Raw genomic sequence first — 27,400 nt, forward strand, 5'->3', positions numbered from 1 at the left:
GCCTGCAGTGTAGTGCTTACACCACCCTAGGGTTACCTGATATATTTGCTCCTTTGCAGATCCCTTGTTGCTTCACATCTGAGTTGCCTGCATATCGGCACGCTCTTCGGTCCTGGCCATCTGCAATATAGTGTTCAGAGGAAATTTCTCCCGCAGTATATTCCTGAATGAAGAAAATAGGCAGTCACCAATGATCCAGAGGCGTATCGCTTTCTCGTCAACTCATAGTGCGCTACCAGCTTGCGAAGTCTGGTCACAAAAGCACCCATGATCTGTCTTGTGAGTTGAAATGCAGTGTTGAATGTATGCCTTTCGTAGTCACTATTTTGTTGTGGATCGAAATAGGCGCACTGTCCCTCCTTCAGACCAACAAAGGTTTTGACGTCCTCTGGAGGGAAAGTGGGAACGAGGTCTTCCATGTCGTCTCCCACAAGGTTTACCAGTAATCATCTCGCAAATCGTTTGGGTACATTTTCCTCATGCGCCTCCAGATAATTTTCAAATCGCTGCAGCCATCTCTCCCACCGCGGTCCAAGAGATTTTTGATCCTGCATGTCAAATGGCACTGGCCTGCGAAACCAACATCTTGGAGACAGAGTACAACAGTACACTAGTCGTGCCTCCCAGGGGGATGGGAGAAAAAAAGAGATTTTCTTTTTTTTCAGGGCGCGGTCATGTGTGTTATCCCACCTTCGTTGCCATTGTCCTGTCTCTCCGAACACCCCTGCACAAGTGTGCCCTGAGGGAAAATAAACACACGGAGACCAGTAGCGTGTGTCTAACCTCTTTATTCTATTTTGTGGCAACTACCAAGCTCGAGAAGCAAGCCTCATGTACGCGCCATGGTCCGGACCCCTGATTGGATGCCAGTGACTGTGACAGTATGGAGCCGGGCTCCATTAACCGTGTCCTTGCCAGACATGACACTCTCTTTATTTATTTGCCGGAAACCACTGTGCATGGTATTTTCTTGGGCGCATGTGCGAATGGCATGCGCTCCCATTGGCTTAGTTCGCTGTGACGAGTTGGGCTCGTCCAGGGATAACCATATCAGTGCTGGGACATGACAGCATTCACCATTGACGCTGTATACAAACCTTAATTTAAGCCCCACAGTGATCACCTTAAATCAGGGGTCTTCAAACTGTGGGACGCGACCCCCAGGTGGGCGCGCCGCATCTCAGGGGGGGCGCCAGAGCCCAGCATGAAATGTGTAAAAAAAAATAATACTAGTGTTTTTTTTTGTTTTTTTTTAGATTGGAGGAAATGGGAAGGGGCAGCTCACATGGTCAGACTGGACCATAAAACGGTCTTAGGCACCAATGAAAAAATGGCCAGCAGTTGCAAATGTATATTCAGTCACAGACTGTTTGAATAGTACCGAAGGGGTTGTTTTTTGTTCAAATGTAAACACATTGTAATATTTAAAGAATATTTATTCAGCAACAATGGTCAAAACTACTAGCTGCATAGTGAAGTAACTCCTCAAACTGGCCCACATTGGCCAAAAAAAAGTGGCCCATTTTGACTGGCCTATAGGCCAGTCCAAGCCTGCCGGCTCATCCATAATGGGTGAGGGGGCGTCCACCCTCTGGCCACCTCACCCATTATGGAGGAGCCGAGGAGCTAGCCCAGTGAAACACTGAGCACTCCCTCAGTTGCTTTTTCCAGCTGAGGGAGTGCTTCTGGGCTGGCTGAACTGTCAAAGGGAAACACTGTTTGCCTTTGACAGTTCATTTCCCCAGCCGCACATGATCACTGAGCCATGCAACGCTGGGGGTGTTTTGCTTCGCCAGTCTTGCATAGCTCATTGGAAATGCTGTCTGGGGCACTGCATGTATGTATGTGCGAGGGGGTGCTCCTGCACCTCCTCGCACATACGGGCAGAGCAACCTGGAGTGGGGCATTTTAGCAACCATGCACAGGCCCCCTGCAGAAGGTACGTTTATGGTGATTTATTTTTTATTTAAATGTGTATGGATGTGTGTATGCTTGTGTTATGGGACTGTGGTGGGAGCAGGATGGGCGGCAGCGCTGGGATAGTGGTGGGAGTAGGGTGGGGAGAGCCCAGGGTCTGTACTGAGAGTAGGGTGAGGTGACGGCATGCAAAAGTTCATAGCGATTTCTACATACTGTCCATCTGGCACTTTTGGGGGGGGGGGGCCGGCCTGCCCAAACCATCATCTGCAAAGCACCTCAGACAGGGAGAGAGAGAGAGAAAGAGAGAGACACAGAGAGAGAGAGAAAGAGAGAGAAAGAGAGAGAGAGAGAGAGAGAGAGAGAGAGAGAGAGAGAGAGAGAGAGACCATTGAAAATACCCATTCATAACAAATCTAGACCAGGCCCTTAACTCATCTAAACGTGTCTCTGCAAAGCGCCAGACCTTCGATTACATAACACTTCCTTCAGATGACACATCCACAAAGACTCCAGCAGATACCATATTCATAGTCCTATGAAGAGCCCTCAGCACAGGACCACAAAAGTAGCAAGACGAATTGCAGAAGACTTTTCATTATGGTCTCATCAATCTATCTGGAATGATCGCAGAAAAATATCTGCGCATCTCTGTGTGCTTGGGCGCGTGCTTCTACTTTACGGCGCTGCGTTTACTCCCGAACCTGATCACGAGGTACGTGGAATGTAAGAGGCTTGAAAATGAACATGACGCGAGCATAGAGAGTGGCCATTGATGGAACGCCACGGGTTATTCAAGGGAAGTGGTCGCGCTGCTGGGTCCGTGCCTCTAATGGAAATGAGTGGTAGCGTCTCTTTGGGACATGACGTCTGTAGACTCCCGGTCGATAAATGATCTATTTTACTTAAGCTGTGCGTTATTGATCCTCGGTGAGTGGCAATTCCCTGACTAAAACACCAAACGTACGCAGTTGGCGCGACGCTGTGTTGTGTAATCTTTAAATATCTGGGATTACAAAAAACTATAAAGCAGGGGGCAGGGGCAGGCAGCCCAAATAACCAATGTCAACCACCCCCACGCCCCCCCTCGCACCACGCTCTCCAACCCCACTCCCAATTTTATAGCGAGATTGAGGAAAAATAACTAAAGCACGATTATTTAATTTCAATAAACAACCGAGCAATGAGTGAAACTATTCGAGTAGCACTTGAATGTAATCATTTGAATTATCCCTGACCACATATGTATTTGGGCTGCTTGCTTCTGCCGATGTTTAGCATTTAATTGAGCATGCCATTGCTAGCAATTCGCCCTATGTCATCCATCCACCATGTGTGATGCATTCAGCCAATACTAGCGCTTCATCCAAAAACACTTTACATTATGGGACGTGTATTTTGAACTAGGTTGAAAAGCGACAGCATTGCACCCAGGGTGACACACACGAATGCACTTCTATATCCTATCGCAAATCCTACAATGGCCTCCCAGTCTAATATATTCGCTGCAATAGTAAAAGCTAGTTTATTGCGCTCAAATTAAAGGACTTGAAAAAAGTAGTTGCAGCAACAAAGAAAACAATATTTAAGAACAAGAACAGAACCCACTTTCATTACGCAACATGACGAGTAACCATGATCCCCAGGGTGATCCACACATTTGGAAACCACAAATATATGTGCACCGTTAATATCTTGCAACTAAGAACACACTTTTGCCAATCACAAGCGATAAAGAGTGGACGTGGAGGTAATTGTTGGCTTTGTCAGTGATACACTATAGTTTAGTTAACAATAAGTGAGGCTTTTTTCTGGTTAGTACACTGAATCACTTATACTCCTAATTTTGTTCGACAAGGCACACAGGATCAAACACGTTAGTTATGTGGTGAAGCTGTCACTTGAGCCTAGTGACAAGCCGCGTGATCATATCTTTGCAGCTCTATTTGGTACCAATATGTGTTAATGTTTTGCATCAGAAGGCTAACTTAATATTCTGCTTTACAGTAATGACTTCAACATAAATACATCACCGTAACAAGATATAAATTGTTGTAGAAACCTGTTGAACAAACACAGTATATAGCTTTATCGCCCCACAATCCTTGAAACACCATTAGTACTAGCCTAAACAAGTCTCGTTAGCGTTTTACATCTCTGTTATGAAACATAAAGACACACATTGAAAGAAAACGTATGAGAATAGTTCCACACAATACTGTGTTTGTTGTGTATCCCCATTTTCATTACCCAACATTTCACTTCTTCATGGACAACCCCTTAATTTTTTTATTTTTTTTATTTAAATGAATTAGTTTGCATTTCAAAAATTACATTGTTACAAATGTTATACTCCTTATTAAAAATATTACCATACAGGATGCAATCTGTCGATTGAGATTCAACATAAAAAATAATAATAATAATAAAGAATAAAAAAAGATAAGCTTGATTTCCTTCCTTTTGGGATCTTTTTAGTCACAAGTATTGCCTTTCTTCGCTGCGTAGTTTTCTGTCGCTCATTTGTGCTCACGCCAGAGTCCTTTTATGATTCCGATCGTTTGTCATGATCGAGTTCCAGAATTGTATTATTCTGAATGTTAGGCAGTTGTCATTTCCTAAGACAATGTATGCCCATTTCTCAGGCCCAGATAGTTGTATAGTGGATTGTGGGAGCATAATTGCAAATAGTAAGCGTTTATCGTTGAGTGCTTCACATTTCATGATGAAGTGGAATAGTGTTTCAGATTGTTTTTGTTGGTTACAAAATCTACAGTATGCTTCCTTTGTAGATATTTGTTTAGTATTTTTCAAGTATTCCCTCGTTGGCAGTACGTTCAACCTAAGTCTTAGAAAGGTGTTCCTCATTTGTTGGTCTGGAAAGCGTACTAGATAATTCGGTAAGTGATTCAGAGGCCTTGCTTCGATGTTTGAATGGATGTCCATTTGGTATTCTCTTTTTCTCTTCAGTGTGGCTACACAGTCATTTCGTTGAATTTAGTTTTTTGCTTTCGTCAGGCGATTCATTGACATCTTGAGTGTTATCTCGGCTTCCTTCAGTCTTTGCTTACATGTTATTTTCCTTATTTTTAGTACTATGTTGTTCATGGTCTCTGGGTTATCTCTCAAGATGTCTATGGATGGTATATTGTCGTTTGTTATTACTTTTCTGTATAAGTCCAGTGACTTCCAGAGTACTATGGTTTCTACGGATTGTAAGGCCAGCTCATATCTGATGCGTGGCATTGGATGCGATCTTGGTAACTCTAGGATTTTTCTCCACAAAATGGCTTCGAGTTGTGTCCAAGTTTGACATGGTATATTCAATGCTGCCTCACTTCCATATGTTAGGATGGCCACTGCTTTTCGTCGGTAGTAGCTCATTATGGGTTTAAAAGAATATTTGCCATATTTTTTGTGTATGGCCAGCCCTTGAAAGAGCTTTCGATTTTAGGTGTTCAATCCATCCTGCCTCTGTGCCTGATTAATTTATCCAAACTCCCAGATATTTTACAGTGGGTACTGCTGTGATTTGTTCTCCCTTTATGTAAATTGTGAGTTGTTCCTTTTTATTTTTCTTCGGTTGAAGCTTTGTGTTAATGCCATCATCACTTGTGCTTTTTGTCGATTTATGGATAGATTGTTTGTCTCTGTGTATTGTCCCAATGTGATAGTCTATTTAGAAGACCTTTTTCTGTTATGTCCAGAAGTATAATGTTGTCTGCGAATAACATATAAGGGATTTTGTTGCCCTTTAGTTTCGGAGGGTATCCCGTTGTAGCAATTTCGCTCGTTTTTAGATCTGTAATCTATAAAATAAACGAAGTGGCTGCTAACGGGCATCCCTGTTTTAGGCCATTAGTTGTCTTGATCTCAGATGACATTGCTCCTTCTTTGGATATTTGTACCCTTATTGAGGTCTGTAAGTATAGAGTTATGATTGGTTCTAATAACAATTTTGGACAGTTCCAATCCTTTAGCTTCTCCCATAATCTGTGCCGGTTTACTGTATCAAATGCTAACTTTAGGTGTACAAAAGTTGCATATGTCTGCACCTTGTTCTTCAATGCTTCGTGTTTCAATATGTTTAATAAGATCAAGTTGATGTTGGTTCCCACATTTCTTGTGAATCCTGTTTGTCTGTGATCCATAAGGTCGTTTTCCTGTGCCCACTTCTTCTGTTGTTTTTGAAGGAACCCTGGAAAGATTTTCCCTATCGGGTCCAGCAGAGCAATTGGACGATAATTTGAGGGAATAGCGCTATCTCTTTGCTTATAAATGGGGATCAAAGTTGCGGTTTTCCATGTTTGTTGAATTTCTGCTGTTATATTAATGATATTAAACAATTCAAAGCGTATGTCTGTCCAGATTTCAGAATCTTTCTTAATGATCGCATTACTCAACCCGTCTGGGGCTGGGACTCTTTTTCTTATTTTTTTAATTTTTTTTTAAATTTTTTTTATTTCTTTATTGGCATTTTCAACATAACATACAGTGAGGCCATGCGCTGACCGAAACCTGAGACCCGCTCCCTCCCCCCACCCCCTTACTTGCCCTTTGAAATAGCAAAGTCTTTAAACCAAAACAGTTATCTGCGTGTCGCCGCCTCAGAGGCTGTAGCGTTATGTGGTTCCCTAACGACATGTCGCTGCAATGGAGATGGTGGTTGTGAGTCTAGTGCGTCTGTTGTTGACAACAGGAAAGCAATGTATGGACCCCAGATATCTGGGGGGCGTGAGTGGAGCAGTAGAGTCTTGATGAAGTCTGTCTCTACGTCCTGGCAGTATGTGATGTCCTTAAGCCAGAATCGGGAGCTTGGTGGGGGGCCCTTGCCCCAGGTGTTTGCGACTCTCCTTCGAGCTAGGATAAGCAATAAGTCCGTCAGTTTCCTGACTGTGTTCGGCAGCGATTGGGTCAGGCCTAGCATTGCCATCTTTGGGTCCATGTCGAGGTCCGTTCCTTTTATTGCTGATATTTTCTCAAAAATTGCGTTCCAGAACGTGGCTACAGGAGGGCAGGACCATGCCAGGTGAAGGAAGTCTCCCACCGACTCTCCGCATCTATGACACTCTGCCGATATTGTCTCTCTTTGAGCATGGAGTCGCTTGGGAGTATGATACGTTTGGTGGAGGAAGTTGAAGTGAATCAGCTTAAATCTCGGGTTTATCGCAACCTTTTGCGTGAGATTGAGTATGTAGGTCCATTCTTCGTCTGAGATTGTGGTATCCAGCGCTTCTTCCCCATATTTTCTTTGCTTTCGAGCAAGGTGGTTTCTGTTCACGAAGGAGGGCTTTGTAGATATTCTACACCAGGTGCCCTTCTCCTTGGGCTTGGATTGTGTTATGTAACAGCGGCCATTCGGGTGGATGTTCCGGAAAGGTCGGGATTGCCGCCTGCAGCGACTGTCGTAGTCTTAGGTAAATGAAGGTGTCAAGGGCATTGTTGCTTCCCTTTTCTCGTGCTTGTTGCAGGGTCAGGAAGGTTCCCTCTGGGAAGAGATCATGCATGGAATTTAACTGGAGTTTTGCTGTCCATAGTAACAATACTTTCTCAGACATGACAGGGATTCCTGGAATGTGTTTGATTGGGAGAAGCGGGGTGAATCGGGTTATGACATCGTTTTTCTGAGCGATCTTTCGCCAAATTGAGTATGTGGTGGCTACAGGGTTCATTGATGGTTGGCTGGCTGAGAATTGGCCAACATTTATGGCGCGAAGAAGGTGTGGAATCGCGAGCACCCTTTCAATTTGGACATGGGGCCTTATAAACTGCGTTGCATACCAGTGGCTCAAGAATTGTGCTTGGGCAGTCCAGTAGTAGTGTTCCAGATCTGGGAGGGCCATACCTCCCTGCCGCGTTGGTAGAGTAAGTGTAGTATATGCGACTCTCGCTACTTTACCAGCCAATATGAGGTCGAGGATCATGCTTTTGATGTGCTGCAGGATCCTCTGGGGAAGCAGCAAAGGGATATTCGTAAATAGATGCAGTAGTTTTGGCAGGATGATCATTTCTACCAAGGATACTCTGCCCCAGAGGGTCAGCGGTAGTGACCTCCACCTATCAATCTTGGATTGAATGGAGACTAATGTGGCCTCTTAATTGTCGCATATGATGTCTTCTTTCAGTCTCGACATGTAGATGCCAAGGTATCTCACGCCCGAGTGTTGCCATTGAAAGCCAAAGTCATCTGTGAATTCGACAGTGGCGGCGGTGAGTGGAAGAATGACTGATTTGGTATTGTTAATTCTTAATCCAGAGAAGCAGCCAAATTGGATTACTGCTCTCATCGTGGGATTTAAGTTCTCATCAGCATCCCGGAGAAACAGGGCCACGTCATCTGCGTACAGGGAGATGATCATTTTATGGGGGCCAAATGAGAGGCCTCTGTGGAGGTGATGCAGGCGTAGATCAGATGCCAAGGGTTCAATTAAAAGAGCAAATAACAGTGCAGAAAGCAGACAGCCTTGTCTGGTCCCTCCTTTTTAGGTGAATGTTACCTGACCGCAGACCTCCTAATATGATGTTAGACGTTGGTTTTTTGTAGAGAAGTGAGATCAGGCGTATGAAGCGTTTACCCAGTCCCAACCTTTCCAGAACCATGAAGAGAAAGGCCACTCGACCGAGTCAAATGCCTTTTCGGTGTCTAGTAATACTGCAACCGCTTGACTCCCCGGGTTGAGTGCCTCAATTGCTCTGAACATTCTTCTTTTCCCATAGGAGGTGCTCCTTCCAGGGATGAAGCCTGCTTGATCGGCCAGGGCCATGACGGGCATGAGGGGAAGTAGCCTCTTCGTTCGGATTTTTGCGTAGATTTTATTATCAAGATTTATCAATGATATGGGTCTGTATGAACCACATTGGGTTGGATCTTTACCGGGTTTATGCAGGAGTATGATATTAGCCATATATAGGGTTGGCGGCATTTGGTCGTTGGCCAGGGCTTCGTCATACACCCGTAGGAGTAGCAGGGCGAGGAGGTCTGCGTAAGATTTAAAAAATTTGCTGGACAAGCCATCTGGCCCGGGTGCTTTCGTGTGGGGTAGCGCTTTGATGGCCTCGAGGATCTCGTCAATGGTGATAGGGGCATTCAAAAGTTCTCTGGGCTCCGAGTCGACCCAGTAGAGTTCCACTGTATTTTGGTAGTGTCGCAGCTCGGTCGGGCTTATGGAGTAATTTGAGTCATACAGATCTTGATAAAAGCTGCGAAATGCTTCAACGATGTTGATTGCGGAATGAACGGTGTTACCGGAGTGATCTGTTACTGCTTCAATTGACGTGGGTTTTTGTCGGCTGTTACAAGTCTCGCAAGGAGTGCACCGGGTTGTTGCCCCTCACTGTATTGGCGGATTTTGTGGTGTTGATACAAGAATTTCACCTCTCTTTCCGCTAAGTTCCTGACGGTCTCCAGTTCTTTTTTGATCTCTGCGAGGATCTGTGGGTTGTTGTCCGCCAGGAGAGAGCTCTCAAGGTCTTTGAGACGGGTTTTGCTAGATTTTAGATCTCTTCGTATTAGTTTTAGGATTCCGCATTCTTTTGCTATGCAGAGCCCCTGATGAAGCACTTCATGGACTCCCACAGAGTCCCGGCTGAGGATACTGATCCTTGATTGATGTCTAAGAAGGATTTTCATTTCAGACCAGAGTTCGTCTGCAAAGATGGTATCTTGTAACGCTCTGGGTTTGAATCTCCAATGTGGGGTGGTTTTGATTGCTTGCGAGGTGGTGCACTCTAGGGACACCATGGAGTGATCCGAAAGTGCTAGTGGGTGAATGTGGCACTCTCCCCATTGCAAGCGGCTGTGTGTGGACCCTAGGAGATAATCTATTCTTGAGCTGGTTTTATGCACCCAGGAGTGGAAGGTAAAGCCTCTGGTGGCGGGGTGCTTGAGTCTCCAGATGTCAACGAGGTGGTAGGCGCTGCATATTTCTTTAATTTGCATGCTTGCTTTGGATGGGGCTGCTGTCGGATTGTGCGACTTGTCCTTAGCAGGATTGAGTGTTGTGTTGAGATCTCCGCCCCATATGATCGTGGATTGCCCTATTGAGTTTAGTTGGGTCATTACCCATTCAAAGTTGCTGGGGCTGTCGGTGTTTGGCCCGTATGAGTTTACCAGTGTGATGTCCTCTCTGTCGATCGTTCCACGTATTAGTAGCGATCTGCCCTCTGTGTCTTTTTTTTCTGAAATTAGTCTGAAGTTTATTGTTTTATTGATGAGGATGGCGTACGACGAGAATGATGTAAAGTAGCAGTGGCAACCCAAGTCTTTTGCCCAAGGGCGTTCAGTGGCCTGGCTTAGGTGGGTTTCTTGGATCAGAGCCACATCGACCCTGTGTCGGCGTAAGTATTGAGTCATTTTTCTCACTTTTGCCAGCTGGTTTCCCCCTTTAATTTTCCACGTGGCTACGGTGAAGGTGCTAACTTTTGGTTTCTTTGAGCAAACTGTTTTTGATGATTTGCCACCAAAGGGCGTAGGCGGCGCGTAGTGGTGAGGGGGTGCGGGTTGAAGCGTGGTCTCCTCGTGGGCGGCGCATGTGGGTAGCCTCGAACTTGGTGTAACTTGTTAACCCCGAACTGGAGTGCATCTCCCTCCCAATTCTCATGAGCAACCCCCAACTTGCTCGCCGTTATAACGCAACTTTGTAACGTGGAACTAATAAACTTAAACATTACTCTGCTAGGGGCGCTAGGATCTTCCCAAGTCACACGGCTGTGTGGTGTTCAGACCCTTATGGTGTGTTCCGGTGGAATGTGCTTTCACTTGATGTGGGTCCTGTTGCCTGGTGTTGCCTATGGTGGGTTCTGTTGGGCCCATTCTCTCTGTGCACGTGGTTGATTGTTCTCCGCTGGGCCACAACCAGCTTGGTCTAGGTATGAGTTCGCCTCTTCGGGGGTCTGAAAAAACTGGGTCCCACCCTGGTGTTGTACTCTTAGGCGAGCAGGAAACAGCATCGAATATGGGATTTGTTGGATCACAGTCTCAGCTTGATGTTGGTGAAGCACCTTCTTTGGGCTTGGACAGCTGGCGAGAAGTCAGGATAGAAGTGAACTATATCGCCATCATTTTGTAGCTCGCCTTTCTCCCTAGCCATTCGAAGGATCGCATCTCTGTCCTTATAGTTAAGAAGTTTTGCAATTATTGGTCTAGGAGGTGCTCCGACAATGGGTTTTGCTGCTGGTATTCTGTGGGCCCTTTTCACGACGAACAAATGCAAGAGTGCCTCTGGGCCGAAGAGGGACCTGCACATCTCTTCAACGTAGTCCTCCATTTTGCCTTGGAGTTGTTTCTCTCTTACCCCAACTATCCTGATGTTGTTCCTCCTAGAGCGCCCTTCGAGGTCTTCATTTCGTGCGTTGGTCATTTTCATCTGGGCTTCGAGGGACGACACTCTGGTGGTCAGGGACATCATTCCGTCATAGAGGTTGGATATTCGCTGCTCTGCCTCATCTAGACGCTCGCTGTGGTTGTCGAGTCTATGTTGTACCTGGTCCACCTTGGATGAGAGGTCGTCCAGCTTGCTATCTAGGTTGCTGATTCAATTTTTCAATTCGAGGAGCAGTGCTCTGATGTCGAGCGCATGGGGCTCGCACTTAGCTTGATTGGGCAACAGAGGAGGGGATTCAGGTTCCCCGCTGTGTCTGGGTGTTTTAGACGAGGCAGCCCCTTCAAAGTTCAATTTGCGCTGTGACTTGTCGGATTTCCCCATTACAAGTTTGTGCGCAGTGCGGGTGTTGTTCTGCTGATTCGTCCTGCTGGTGGGCTAGGATATTGGTGCAGGGTGCTGGTTCTAGGAGATCGTGCTGGGTTGGGGGGGTGTGTGCCGCCCAGGAGTTTTCAGGATTGCTATGTAGCCTGGCGTAGTTGAGTGGAACACGTCCCGTGGTTCTAAGCAAGAGCCCCGACGAGTGTCTGATGGGTTGGGGTGGTGTTAGCACCTCTGATTACTGGTGTAGCTTGTCCTTGCATAGTGTTAGTTTTACTGTTTTGTTTCTTGGCCAGTTGACAAAGGTAGGAGAGCGGCGAGGCGACTTGGAGAGGCTGTGCTAGCAGTGGTGTGCGCCAGCAGTGATGTGCGCAAGTCCTACCTTTTCCAGCTCCCTTGCGGCAAAGTCAATGCCCCTTGTGTTGGGCCGTATGAAAAAGGGTAACCCGGCGGGTCTGGCCCTTCAGCTTGGGTGTCCAGTTGATCTTGCACCTGGACACCGATGAACTGTGTCTCTAAAGTGCCTGGCCAGCCCCCTCGCCCCACAGCAGGCGCTGTACCTGTGAATTCTGTTCTTCTCACGCAGCGGCTTGGGAGCTTCGCTATCCTCCAATCTTTTAGTTCGGGGCCTCTGCCGGTAGATGACACTGCGTTTCTGCAGCGGCCGTTGGGGGCTGCCGCTGGGCCGGAGTGGCGCAAGGCCAGCGGTGTCCGGCCACGGGGAGACCCGGCCCAAGCGTCACGTCCAGATGTCCTCCACAAGCTGGGGAGGCTCTCTCAGGCGGTGCTGCACTGTGCTCAAGCGGGCGGGGCAGCGGAGTCCTCCGGCAGGTCCCGACCCCCTCTACGAGCCGCAATACGTTGCAGGGCCTCGGGGGTCCTGGCCCGCGGAACTGGGCCGATGTCAGTGTTCCCCCCGCGGCCAGGCCGCGTCTTCAAGGGCTGGCCCTTACAACGGGTGACAGTGACGACTGGGTGTTCCAGAACCACCAGGGACCGACCCGGGCCGCCCCAGCTCTCCTCTGCTTGGGGGCCCACCGCTGTACTTGTGGTAGCTGCTGGTGTTTCACCGGCAGATCTGGCGAAGGCGGGCGGGCGCCGGCGGGCTTCCAGGCCTTTCCCTCAGTCCAGGGGCGCTGGGGCGCGCCGGTCAGGATTTCGGTTGTGTAGAGCACCGGGAGTTGCCGGTTTTCTGCTGGATTGAAGCCTGGTGCTTTTGTGGCAACGTCAGCTGCTATTGTGGAGTAGTATTCCACCGGGAGAGGCAGGATTGATCAGGATTTTGGAGGGCCGTGTAGCAGCTCGCAAGGGAGCAGCCATCTTGTTCGGGTCTCTAGCGCTCTCTGGCCTGGGACTCTTGATCCATTTAGATGTTTTATATGGTGTGATGTCAGTTTTGTCCCATTGTAGTTCCCATTTGTTTGAGTGTCTCATTCCTTCCTCTTGTGTATTATCTGGGGTTTGGATATACAAATTCCCAAAATGTGCTTCCCAAGCTTCTTTTGTTACTCCTGAGATCAATTTCAATGTTTGCTCATCATTGCTGTTAGTTAATTTCCATAGGTCTTTCGTATTTCTATTATGCAGTACCTTCAGCATTTGTTCTGCGTCATTTTGGCTTATCTGTGCTGTGTTGATTTTTGTCAAATTTCTATACCGTTGTTTTAGCTTCTTAATTGCTCTCATGCGCTGTTCCTGTGGTATATCTTTTGATGTTGATTCTCAGTTCTTTTTTTTCCCTTTAGTCTGGTGATTAAATGCGTGCTTATGCTTTGCTTTCTGGAATTGTAATCCTGCATTGATTTTTCTGTATGGCATTAGCAGCCACAGATAGTTTAGTTTTTGACTTTGTGATGTATTTGTGTCTAAGAATACTTTCTTTAGTTCTGTTACTTGTTTATCATTAATCTGCATCTGCATCTGTGGGCGCCATTGATCAGTTCTACATTTGGTAGTCTTTGATATGGGAGTCGCTTAAGTTCCATATTCCACTGCATCGTGACTTTATGGTGGTCACTACGATTTGTTAGTATTACTTCTACTTTTTGGATTCTTTGTTTGATACTTTCTGTTGTATAAATGTAGTCCAAGATTGACGTCGTTTTGTGGCTCTTCCAAGTGTGCCTAAATTGTTAATCAGGTGAATTTTCCTCTTTCCATTTCCTTATCCCAAAGTTTCGCCGCCTTCGACAGTTCGTTCTGTAGGATTTTTAGACTTTGTTGATTAAATAGATGGATATTTAGGTCTCTGCAGATTATTAATTCAATTTGCTTGTTTTTTATCTGCAAATCGTCTATCTGTGTCAATACTGTGTCGATGAATGTCATTTCTTGTATCCCTACCGTGCTCCAGTATAGATTTATTAATGCCAATTTGTGCTGGTTTCTCATGGCTGTAGAGATTGGTGTATTTGTCTCTAATATGGTGATTATGGTGATTTGTGTGAAGGAGTTTGGGTTTTTTGTTTCTATAGCTTTTAAATTTGCTTCCATTTTGATCAATGTTAGGAGGCCCGCTAACGGGTGTCCTTTTTGTTTGGTAATTGCCGGGTTTAATAGTTATGTAGCCATCACAGGTCTGTTGTTGGACAATCCACGTCTCCTGTAGACAAATTAGGTCAAATAGCTGTAAGTTCCTGTTTTTGTTTCCACTTAAATGTGACAAACCTCTGGTGTTCTGTGAGCATAACGATATAGTGTTAGTGATTTTGGATGATTGTGGTTGTTACTGGGGTGTTTCTCGTTGTTTGTATCTTCTGTATTCTGTGTATCGCTGTGCTGTTTGCCTTCTTAGTTTTACATTTTCTGACGTCCTTGTAGCGTTCTTGTTCTATCCTGTAGAATTTCTTTGAAGATTTGACATGTGTCGTCTTCTGTTTTTCATGGTCTGGCCAGATTCGTTTCTTCTTTGTTTATGGTCAATGTTTTTTCTTTTTTATTTCATATTGATTAAATTGGTAATCATTTATGAGACAGCGAAAACCTAATTTTTGGAACTTGTCCTTGCTATCTATCACTTGGTCATGTACATCTTGTGTTGAAAAATGGATATCCGCTATGTCCGTTTCCTCATCAAATGGAAATTCCACTAGGCAAATATCTCATGATTGTATGTTCCTTAAGTTCCATATTGTGTGTATCAGTCGCAACGTGTTTGTTCTGTTTAAGATCAAATTGTCTTTATTTCCCTTGATTTGTTCAATCCTTACTTTATATATATCTGAGTTGTCTCGTGGGTTTGTGAACATTGGCAATTTTAGATCTTTTCTAATAGTTCTTTGCTTCTTTTTGGTCCTCTTCTTGTATGTTCAAAGTCATTGTCGTATATTGGTGTGTTATTCCTTTGTTGATATGTTTCATTCTTTGTGTTTCTTGTGTCCTCTAGCTCACACTCCAAAATGTCATTGTACATTGTTTCGTTTTCACTGTCTCAGATGTCTTCAGTTGATAGTATTTCAGTGTCTGAAGTTATGGTGTCTCCCTTTTCGTACTCGTCGACTATGTATAGTGAGGCGGATTGTTGGTCGGTTTGATGTTCCTCTATTTCCTTGATCGACTGTGTCTTTTCATCGCTGTAAGTAGATAGATTTATTAGCAAGTCTATCATTTGTTGCTCTTTCGTATCTGTTTTTGACTCCTTCTTTTTTGTTTCTTTTGTGATTTCTTTGTTCAGTTATGTATGTATCAGAGTTTGTTCGTTGGTTGTTATAGTTGGTGCCTTTGGCGTCACTGCATTGTCAAGTTGCGGAGGAATGCTCTTGATACTCTCTTGACATTAATCCCTGTTTTTCCATTTTTGTTGTTTTGTTTTGGTGTTTTGTTTTCTTTTGTAGCCGTTTTCCTGTTCTCTTGTTTTTGCTTTACGTCAAAAATTTGCGAAGCTTTCTGTATTTGCCTTTGCCACTTCTATCTTTTTGTTTTGTACTCTATTGTTCTGTTTTTTTTTCCTTTTACATGTTCAATATGCTTTGTTTTTTCAATTGCTTGAGTATTCAGATTGTTTTGTTTTAAGTTTTGTTTTTGTGTAGTTCTTATTTTCTCTGTCTTGCTTCTCCCCTCACTATTTCAGGGTCATTAGAATTTGCATGGCTTTTTATACCATCAGCTACTGTTGCCACTTGTTCTTTTATAATCTCTTAGATTTTTTTTATTTTGTTGTTTTTGTGTTTCACTTAGTTGCCTCTTGTGTAATCCTGGGTCTATTAACTTTGTTTGTAAAAGCAGGATATCTTTGTGAGTCATTATCATCATTTCAGTTAGCGTGTTTGCCATGGTGTCTCTGCTCTTTCGCTTCTAGCTATCGCAAATAGTCATTCCTGCCATTTCAGCGATGCTTCCGCCTCTTTGTCAAGTCTATGTTGAGCTTTCGTTACGAAGGTTTCCAAGAACAACTGCTTTTTGTGAATTAAAGCTAATAAGGTTGCGTGGTCTTTTTGTGTATCTGCCAATGTTTCATAAAGTTTCATGAATGGTAGGAGTGCGTGTGTAGACGCTGTTGTCATTGCGTTTTGCAGATCTAACATGGTTGTTGGGATTGCTGGATATCTTTTATACGGGTTGTTGTCTGTGTGTTGAGGGGTCTCATTAGATATATTTAATTTGTTTTCCTGTGTTTGGTTATGTGTCATTGATATATCCTCTTTTCTTGATTCTTCATGTTGAGCAGTCTTCTGAAGCAATTTTGGCTGTTGTTGTTGTTCCTTCTTGATTTCCCCTTTTGGCAATTTCTGTGGATTTGTCTTCTTGTTGATGTTATTGTAAGGGGTCGATGTCATCTCTTTATGCCATTTCTGTGTTGGTGTTGTTACTTATGTTCTGAAGATTTTGTGTCGTTTTTCATGGTTCTTCATTATTGACTATTTCTGTAATATCTAGCAACAATCTGGCTGTGTTCTTTCTTTGTAGTTGTGCAGTGGATTTTCGGATGCTGTTCCGCTTTGTATAAAGTTCAATTGCCGTTGGTTCTTCGCCTTTTCAGCTTTTTCTTGTTGTGTAAGCTGTCTGCTATTGTTTCCAATATTCGTGAGTGCTGTATTCTGTTCCTCTCCTTGGATTGAGTATTCTGTATTTTCTGTGATCTCATGATTCCGGCCTCCCGTTGGGCGCTTTCTGCCCTCATAATGCGTAATGGTTAGTTGTGGCAGTGGGCACTTTGTTCCTTGTGCCATTTCTAAAGTTTCAGAGAATGATTTCACGTTCTTCATCATTTCTGACTGCAGAGTTTGTTGAGATGTCTGTTTGGTCTGTACTTGGGCAATATGAGAGCTCACTTGTTGGTCGCTCATCCCCTTGTGTTGGTTTCTCGTTATGTTCTGTTTGTTCTAAGTCAGTATGTGCTACGTCCGTTGTTAATCGGTCGTCCTCTTGTATTGTTTTTCCATTTTGTTCCTTTAGTTGTCCACGTGGGTGTTTATAGTCTTCTGACATTGTGTAAGTTGTGAAGGCTGTGGTATTTGTTACAGCCAGGTGGTTTCCTTTTGTTAAGTTCATTTTCTCCCCACTCTCTTGACTTGATATGTCACCCAAATCCACCTTTTGCCCTTCTTGTTTTGTTGTTTGTTTTTTATTTTTTCCTCTCTGGTCTTCTACCCCACTATTCCTCTTCTTTTTCATTTTCTAGTTTGGTAGTTGGGTCTATTTTGGATCCTTTGGGGGGGACCAGTTCTTTCGTTCATTAAATCTTGATCAGCTCCTCGCATGATGTCCGTTCTCAATCTTTGGGCCTCATTCCGAGGTTGGCGGTAAGTATTGGTTTTTACCGGCATGGCGGAAAGAGCGAGTCCGATCTGGTACCACGCCGCTATTTACAGGCTATTCCGACCTCGCGGGCACGAGCTTTCCGCCATGCCGGTAAATCCCCTAGCGGCATACCGCTAAAGGGCCCGTTTAACCCCTTAGCGGCATGAAGCGAGATGTTCTTTACAACACCGCCATCGAAGCTTCGCCGTCCGTAATTAGCGGTGACCGTAATTTACGGATACCGTAAATTACGGTCACTGCTAATTAACGGATACGGAAATTACGTCATCGCACAGGAACGGGAAGGAGCGCGGCAGCCATCTTTAAAAACACAATCCATTGCCATCCTCTTCATACAGGATCCGGAGGCATATTTGGATCGTAAAAATAGCCATTAGAGACCAGCATCATGCCGAAAGCACTGAAAAAGGGTGCCGCCCGCATAAGGAAGGAGGGCTTTACACAGGACGAGCTCCAGGTACTGGTGGGCACTGCACGAACATGCAGAGATAGTATTCAGCAGTGACATGCGTAGGCCCACCGTCGTCAGGAAGAAGGAGATCTGGGACTTGGTTGCACAGAGGGTGAGCGCTGTAGGAAACGCCCCCCGCACCACGAAGGACTGCAGGAAACGGTGGGATGACCTCCGTCTCAGGGTGCGGGCCACCCTATCGGCCAACCGAAGTCAGGCCCTGGAGACAGGAGGAGGCCCAGCTTCTCCCATCAAAATGATGCCCTGGGAGCAAACGTGTGCAGACATGATGGGCACCGAAGCCATAGAAGGGGTTGGCGAAATGGAGTGCGGTGCTCCGTCATCCACTGATGGAGGTGAGTGTCATGAGTCAAGACAGTAAATGCATTCCTAATTTAAGGCACCGCCAAGGGCTGGGCAAGCTGTCACATCATGTATGGGAAACCCCCCCTCCCCAATGAAATCATGCCGTAACAAGTGGGACCCAGGCTGATGTCAGGTGCAAGTCTGCAACCCATATTCGCCATACCACACAAAGAGGCTATCAATGTGAGTCACCACAGTACTCCGCCAACATGAGTGACCCAGACATCTGCATGCATTTTCCATCCAAGCCCAGATCACTGTCCCACTCACCACCCAAATGTCAACAAAACGCTGCAATCCCATTGTGATACCATAGGCTTGAAGAAATGCTGACCCCCAAATCATTGCTCATGCCGTCTCTCTCTTCCCCCCCACAGGCAGCGGGCATGAAAGTGAGGACCAGGAAGCCACCCGGGCCAGAACCTCCAGGGGCAGAGCCAGGGAACACCGTATACCTGCAAGCAGGAAGAAAACACATGCAACACCACCTGCTCCAGCAACCCCCATGGAGGGTGCACAACCCCCACCCGCACCCCTACCCATGCCTGCAGTGCCGCCGGACACATGCCCCACGGTACAGTCTGAGGAGTCCAGTGTGGCAGGGGAGAATGCTGCCATGTGCCTCCTCGATGTGCCAGACAGCCCCACATCAATTTCTGTGGCCAACGTGGAGGACCCCAATGACATTGGACATAGCCCAGACACTCCATCATACAGCCAGGTGGCACACAGCGACTCCGGGGAGAGTGACACCCAGGGCTCATAGGCCAAGGAGTACCACCTGCCTGTCCTGGATCCACTTCCCCTGCAGAAAGTCCCGAAAGGGCTGCAGGCTCAATACCAAGCCTGCCAAGCACATCGGCCACACCGGCCATGGATGCAGTGCGCTCCCAGCACCTCACGGGCCTGATTGAGGAGTTCATCCGGGACAACCGCGAATCAAGGTTGGAGTGGCACAATGACCTTCAGGCTCTGGGCGAGGTGATCACTGCGAGCACAAACCGGCTCTGTGAGGTGCTGGGCCGGATCGCAGATGCCCTGGAGGCAGCACCCCCCAGACCACAGCCCCAGTGGGAGTACCCACCCTCCGAAAGCTCCTCCACGTAGACCAGCCCTGTCCGTCGGTCACTGCGTACATTGCGCCGCCACGACATGGATCCCCCTGGCTCTGGGAGTGCTCATTGACCATACTGCCACACACATGTGGCCTATGTTGCACTGATGGGACTATTGTGGGGTTGTTGTGGGGGAGGGTGAGGGGGGTGAGTGTGTGTGTGGGAGTTGGGGGGAGGTTGAGGGGGGTGAGGGTGTGTGTGGGAGTTGTGGGGGGGAAGGGGGTAAGGGTGGAGGTTTTGTTGTACACGTTTCTACATTATTATTCAATACACTGGTTGATCATCCCTAAAAAACAGAGTGGACATTGATCATGCATGTGTCTTTTAATGTCGCACAGTGCATGGTGTACATCCCCACACCCAGTGCCCAATGTCCTTTCATCCTCACACCCTCAGCTGACTTGTGAGTCAGAAATATTGTCCGATCAATGATTGCCGCACGGAACGTCCCTCCTGTGCATCGGCACCGTGATGCTGTCCTGCCATTCCTTCCTCCTCCCCCTCATCATCATCTGGTGGTAGCAGTTCCACGTCAGGGGGCAGTGGCACGTTCCGACGGATGCACATGTTGTGCAGCATTACACATGCCATGGTGATCTTGGACACCTTCACGTGGCTGTAGATGAGTGCCCCACCCGACCGGCTGAGGCAATGAAATCGTGCCTTCAACAGGCCGAAGGTCTGCTCTATCACCGCCCGTGTATGGGTATGGGATCTATTGTAGTCCTCCTCGTGCCTGTTCTGTGGGTTACGGACCGGGTCATGAGCCACTGCTTCAAAGGGTAGCCAGCATCACCTGCATGAGAGTGGAATGAAGGTAAGTGTTTGTGCATTCATGGTGGAGAAATGTACTAGTCTTACATGGCCGCAGGTGATTACTGGCCATACACACATGTCCCAGGATACAGTCACCCCATTACTGGCCCGGCTATGTGTCATGTGCAATGGAATGATGGAGGGGGTAGCTTCTCCATGATGGGTCATGGTGTGCACTCACGTCTTGTTGCATGTGCATCGTATATGCATGCAGCAGTGTTGGACTGCATTCATTGATGTCTTGCGCAAGACTTGGTGAAAGGGGGTGTTGGCTGTAGTTGGTAGCATGCTCGTCATTCTGCACGGATCCCTACCATGGTGACTTGCAGCAATCCTATGGGGGTGCAGGACCAGTGACACGCTGTAGGATCCCTGTTAGACTCACTTCTGTGCACTCACAGGGATGACTGTCTTGTGTGTTGTGATGCAGGAGTCAGCGACATGGTGCTATTGCACTGCATGGTGCAGGATGCCCCTACGGTGTGTAAGGGCCGCCGATGAGTGGTGCATGTGTTGTGGTATCTGGCCAGGTTTCCTGTTAGTCATGTAGTGTTAGGTGTCAGCTCGAATTCATCACTGTGTGGTTATGTGGTCATGTGCCGTGTCACTTGCCTTGGGGCACAGTGTGCTGTGAGGTGAACTTCGTGCACTGGTGTGAACATTCCCACCCAGGTGGAGTATGCACCCCCCCCCCTTTCCCACCCAGGTGGAGTATGCATCTCCCCCTCCCCTTTCCCACCCAGGTGGAGTATGCATACAACCTACTCACAGCCCCAATGCACTGCCATGGCCGATTCAGGTTACTCACCAAGCAGCCAGGCATGTCGTCCAGCATGTCGCTCCATGTAGCGTGGTAGTGTTGAGTTCCGCAGGACCAAGGAGTCATGAGTTGATCCGGGGTATCGGGCATTGCAATGTGTGATGGCTTTACTGGCATTACACACCATCTGGACGTTGATGGAGTGGTATTGCTTGCGGTTGCGATGCGGCACCTCCATGGCATGCAGGACCACCAATTCAACGTGGGTGCAGTCGAGGGCACCTATGCAATTTGGCATGCCTGCCAGTGCATGGAAGGTAACTTTGGTGTCATATATCTCCTGGGGAGTCCGGGGTAGGGATATGTAGTCCCTTGTGTGGTTGAGGAGGGCATCCAGCACTTGGTTGAGTATCCAGGAAAATATGGGCTGTGAAATGCCCTGCATGTGCCCCACTGTATGCTGGTAGGTGCCTGTGGCAAGGAAGTGGAGCACAGACACTACCTTCAGTAGAGGGCGGATGGCAGTGCTGATTTCTATGCGGCTCACTATATCGTCATGTATCAGGTCCACTATGGTGGTAATGGTGTCCCGGTCAAGCCGGTACAGGGTGTGGATCTGCTCTGGTGTGAGGTTGAAGGGGGTGGCTCTGATGCGGGGGATTGGGGGCTGCCGGCGTGGTAATGGTGGCTGCACCGGTAGGGCATGCTGGGCCTGTCTCACCCTCCTTCTCCTCCTGTGTATCCTCTGTGGTGGGGGCTGTGGTTGTTGCTGTTGCTGTTGTTGTAGTTGCTGCCTTGCAAGCAGGGCCTCCAGCTCCAGGAATGCTGCTACAATTGGTATCATCTTGGTGTGGGAGGGGGTGTGGTGTGTGGGTGTGCTCCTTTTGTGCTGTGCCAGACTCCATTGCCTCCACCTGTGCTGATTGAGTGCACCTGTTCTTCTTGGAAACACTGCTCAGGGTTCTTTACACCTTCTCGGCGATGCCGGTATTTACTTCACGGCGGTAAGGTACTTTGCGGTCTTGTGGAGGCCGTTTTTTCCATGTCCGCTTTAATTGGGATCAGCTCCGGTTTACGCCATGCCGCTAATTTCGGCATGGCGTGTCGGGCGCGCGCCACTAAACCGCTATTTACGGCCTCGTACTTTACGGTGCCGTAAATAACGGTCTGGTGGGTCAGAATGGGCCGTAACGGGAAACTATGCCGGTAGTCCTTTACCGGCATTGTTTTTCCCTTACCACCCAACTCGGAATGAACCCCTTTGTCTAGTTTGAGGGCCTGTAGTCATGCCCATTTTTTGATTGTAGTCGGGCGAATATATATCGATGGTCTCAGATTATTTTCATAGCTATGCGTTCAGTTAGGGAGAGAAGCGTCCGGTTTGTGTGTAGGTTTTATTTCAGTTTCCTCTGCTTTCGGTGATACGCAGCTGCTAATTCTAGAGGAATTGTGCAAGGATTCTCTTTATGCTAGAGTCAAGTTTTTTTATGTATTATAGTTTCGCACTGTTATTTGATGGCAGCAACTGCCCGTTTGTTTCAGTGTTCATTAGATTCCACTTATGTTTATGAGCGTGTTGGTGGGTGGGTCAAAGGCTATTGTCCACAGTTCCCTCCTGTTCTGACTGCCACGTTCTGACTCGCATTGTTCAGCCACTCCTCGTCTCCAGTTGTTACTTGGCCGTTTCAATTTCTTCTGATTTCGTTATTATGCAAGTACTAATTCCCAAGTAACTATACGAAGATTCTCTTTGTGCTACAGTTAAGTTCTTTTTTTTAGTTTTGCACTGTTGTTTGATGGTGGCAGTTACCCGTTTGTTGCCGTATTTGTTAGGTTCCAGTTATGTTTGTGAGCGTGTCGGCGAGTGGGTCCAAAGCTGTTGCCCCTAGTCCCCATCCATTCACACTCGGCTCAATTTATCCAGCCGGTCCCAGTCTCCGGGTGTCATATTACTAGTCTGACTCGCTCGCCTGTCGCGGATTGAACGGGTGGCTCGATGGTGTTTATCCGCAGACCGCACCCGTTCTTGCGACACTTAGTTATTGTGGAACATCTCGCTGGGTAGGCGGCTCACGTTGTGGTAGGTGCTACGTTATGCTAAGCAATGTTTAGTTGTTATTCCAAAGAAAATAGCTTTTGCTTTTTTGTTGAATGTAAATATGAATGAGGTGTGCCTAAAGTATTGCGGAAGGAGTTCAATGCACTTCAATGACAGTGTTATATGCACTGTCTTATGTTTACTGGTGTAAACTTAAATATGTATGTGCTGTTACCTTCTAGTGGCCGCTCCCTGTGGTCCTTGGTCTCGCAGTCCTCGCACGGACTGCAAAGACTGCCCACACTCGTCAGCCACAGTTTGCGGGCCGCTCTGCGGCTGCTTTAGGTTGATGAAGGGAATGCCGACTCTTTCAGCTCCTCCTCGATAGACACTGGAGACAGACTAACGAGACTCCTGCGCCTGCAAAGACTGCCCACACTCGTCAGCCGCACATCCCCTTAATAATAGTCACTCACAGTTACGCACTAACCTCTGTGCCCGTTGTCATCCACCATTAATCGTTTCCCCTTTAAAATGCTCTGCTAATAACAAAGGCGTGTTAAAACATTACTGTTTCTTTGTACTTGAAATGCAGAGCAAAAAAACAGAGAAACAGGAAGGGTGATTGTAACTTAGTCTCCAAGCAGAGGAACTTGGGAAGAGCTAATCATGCCACTGCCCTGTCGAATGTATCCGCTGTGGAATTTAAAAAGCTGGGAAGTCTAAGATATTGGGAGCAACTGATCATTGGGTGCGTGAGAGCGGAGCAGGGCGCAAAAGCAGATGAGTGTGTAGAGCAGGAGAGTATGTAGAGCGGGTGAGTGCATAGAGCGGGTGAGTGCGTAGAGCGGATGAGTGCGTAGAGCGGACGGAATGGGCGACGTATATGGATGGAACGAGTGATGTATGTGAATAAAACGGGCGACATGTGGTTGGAATGAGTGACGTATGTGGTTGGAACGGGTGACGTATGTGGATGAAACGGGTGACATGTGGATGGAACACATGAAGTATGTGGAAAGTACCAGTGTAATACGTGAAAGGTACGGGAACTATGTGGATGGTACGAGTGAAATACATGGATGGAGTGCATAAAACAACTTAGAAATACACAGAATGGATCAGAGTACGTGGAACAGATTAAAATGCATGGAACAGATTCAATTGCGTGGAGCGGTCTGGAGTGCATGGAACGAATTGGAGCGCATAGAACTGCGCGACTTACATGGAATGGTTTGGAGTGCATGGAACGTTTGAAAGAGCATTTAAACCCATCATATCACATCACCATGCTTACTCTCTTCTTTACACCACCACTCAACTAGAACACAGTGATACTATGACACCATTCGGTATAGCTGTTCTCATACCAACATCTGCCGCATACTCCACATCACTCTAAACACTGCTGGTTACACACCCCCCAGCCAGGCGTTCTTCTCAGGCCTAACGCAGCCACAATCGGTCTGGATAAATCTTGCCAGAACTAACACATACTCGTGATCTCACAACCACCACACCTACCGCTAAGAAGCAGCTATTACACGAATGCCACACCAGCTGCACACATATCCGGTGCTCACACGCACCTTTGACTCTCTCTACTGACTTGAACTTCGGTTCCCAAGGGCGTTCGACCTACAAGCACCTTCAGTCCATACCAATGGTATATAAGGCGCTATATAAATGCAAAATAACAACATAACACATGTGTATACTCAACCCGCAAATAAACCCAGAACATTACACATGCATGCAAGGAACCACACACATGACTAACAATGGTCAGAATCAGGGCTACTAAATGGACTACCAAACCAGCACACTGCACACTGCAAAAATAACTGTGACAAACAATGACCGTGAGAGAAACAAATAAATATATTTAACAGTTGTATTACTTGCATACAGACTGTAAATCACATTTTTAAAGATGTCCATGTAAAAATGAGAAATATAAAAATGTTCATGTGTAGAAAGGTATTTATTTTTGACGGGCCAACATCGGTGGGACTGGTGCACAGGGGGCTCTGGTGGTATCTGGGCCGTAAGGCAGCTGGGAGGAGGACTGAAGCTTAGAGGAGCAAGGTGAGGAGGGTGTCGCAACAGTGGTCAGCCATGCAGCACACCCGAGATCAGCAATGCTGCTAGCCTGTTCAGGAGATGGCAGACATCATTGTGATGATGTGCAAGCACACGAGTGTAAGCCTGCACATCATCACGAATGACGCCGGTACGCTTCCCAATACCGACTAGCAGGGGTACCACTCTGTCCCGAATGGCAACACCCGCAGGCATTGGGGTTTCAGTCTGGGTGGAACCATCCGACACCTGTGGATGGGTAAGGCCTGGGGCATGCCGGCAGGTGCATACTGCTGCAGGTGCTGGCCCAGTGACAGAATTTAGCACAGGCACCTCCACGGTGACCTGCACAGCCTCATGGCCTTGGGTCAGGACTGCAGCAGTCTCACCCACCTCACCACCCCTGCCTGACCCCATGGACTGGGTTACTGTGGCCCCCTCCTCCTCCCCCCCCATCCTGGATGTCTCCCGAGTGTCTTCCACAGTGGAAGGCCCCTGTGTCTGCTCACCTGTCCCCCCTCCCCCTGCTGCCGAGGAGTCCACGTCCACCTTCGCCCTCTTGGACTTCCCCTCAGCAGCTGTGGCCGATGGTCCAGGCATGGCACCAGCCTCCTTGCTCCCTGATGATGTTGTGTCCAGGGAGCGTGGCTGGGCATTGCGCCTATGTCTGGTGGAGGCATCCCCACTACCTTGCTCCACAGCACTGTCTCCGCCCTCTTCTTCCAACGCAACTGTAGATAAGGAGACATAGAACACAAACAGGGTACTGCACCGATGTGTGTTTGGCACCAAACATTTTCGCATGAAATACACTGCTAAAGGGTACAACCATCGTCACCCTCCACAACACACAGGAACATGCAATGTACATACATACACATACATGTCGGTCCTTCACAACAGACAATCACATCCGGAAACATGACACTGTCACAACCTATCAATTGCGCATGCTACACACACATGCATCATGAGCTCAAACACATGCCATGCACACACATCACCTAACAGTCCTCAAGCAGTGCACTGAGAAATCACATCAGATTGCCCTCAACAACAATCACACGACATGACTATGTCACACGTTGAAATGCACCTGTTCCATCCATCCAGGAGCAATGGCCAGTCAGACAGTCACATCTTAGCACATACCCATGAACACCATGCATGCACATGAGGTTGACAACACCTCATCTGTCACACTTCTTGCATGGGCACATCTCAGACACATGTAACAAACCACGTGCACGTTGTGAAATGCTGCAGTACAACACACAATGCAAATGTAAGACCATTGAAATCACACATGGTTAACTGAACACATTTATAGCACTGTCTGGGACATGCACACAGACATCCATACAAGAGGCATACTTGCTGTAAACCCAAGATGCACACTCCTACCATACATGAACACGCACATGGGCTGTGGAGCCCAGCAAAGCAACACATGGACATTCACCTGACGACTCCAGACGTTGCTGCTGTTAAGACGGATTTCTGAACTGGTGGGCAGAGGTTCAGAAGGCCAGCCTAGTTTCTTGGAACAGGGTAACCTTCTGGACAAGCCAGACCAATCAAGGTAGCATTGGCGGCGATCAAGGCTAGGTCTCAGGAGGGGTGAGGGTGACTGAAAGACCTCAATGAGCACACAGAGTAAAGGACACTTACAAAACACTCTCAGTCAGGTGTATATATATTAAAAATACAAATACATTTATTTCAAGGCCTTTGAGGTACAACACACAGTAATAATCACAGTAACACTTCTAAGTCAACACCAACCCACATATATACACAAAACCAAAGGGGCCTAGAGGGTTAATGCACAAAATGGGTCCACAACCTAAAAAGGGAAGGAAGCAGGTAGTGCAAATAGTCTTTAGTCAGTTCTGCATCAAACACAATCCCAGCTGAAAGGCAGTCCAATCCCTGGGATGAGAGGAGCCTAGTGTTCAAATCTACTTGCGATGCTGGTGCACGCGGTAGTGCAGATGGGCAAAACAGGGTCTTTTGTAGGGGTTATAGCAGCTCAGGAACGTGGGTGGGGTGATGCAGAATAGGTTCCCACTATTCTTGGAGGGTCTCCCCTTGAGGGCAGAACAGGTTCCAAGAGTTGGGAATAGTTCGCAAGTTTGCACGAGCAGTGGAAAAGAGAGAGGCCCTCAGGGGCAAAAATTGATGGATGCGCTAGGGGCCACCGGTAAGGGTTGCAATTACTCACCGACCCTCAGCGCACTCCGGACCAATTTTCGGCAGTCGAGTCCACTTTGTTTGCAGGTTCAAATGTGGAAATCTCACAGCTCTGTGGCTTTCAGCGTCGAAGTTACATTGTTGATTCCCAAATAGGACAATGGCGATTTCTCATCTCCTGGTGGATGGATCAGGCCAGTT

General features: G+C 47.2%; 1 protein-coding gene across 1 annotated transcript in view; it reads left to right on the forward strand.

The window, feature by feature from the left end:
• Nucleotides 1–2,708: 2,708 nt before the first annotated feature.
• The window catches only part of LOC138582732 (uncharacterized), a 448,771-nt gene continuing 424,079 nt past the window's right edge, over nt 2,709–27,400 (forward strand). The window contains exon 1 of the mRNA XM_069654321.1: nt 2,709–2,847. Within this exon, the coding sequence (XP_069510422.1) occupies nt 2,781–2,847 (67 nt within the window). The 5' untranslated portion in view covers nt 2,709–2,780. The remainder of the gene's footprint in view (nt 2,848–27,400) is intronic.

The sequence above is a fragment of the Ambystoma mexicanum genome, chromosome 3q (assembly GCF_040938575.1).
Source record: "Ambystoma mexicanum isolate Mex_15411 chromosome 3q, UKY_AmexF1_1, whole genome shotgun sequence".
Lineage (NCBI taxonomy): Eukaryota > Metazoa > Chordata > Amphibia > Caudata > Ambystomatidae > Ambystoma > Ambystoma mexicanum.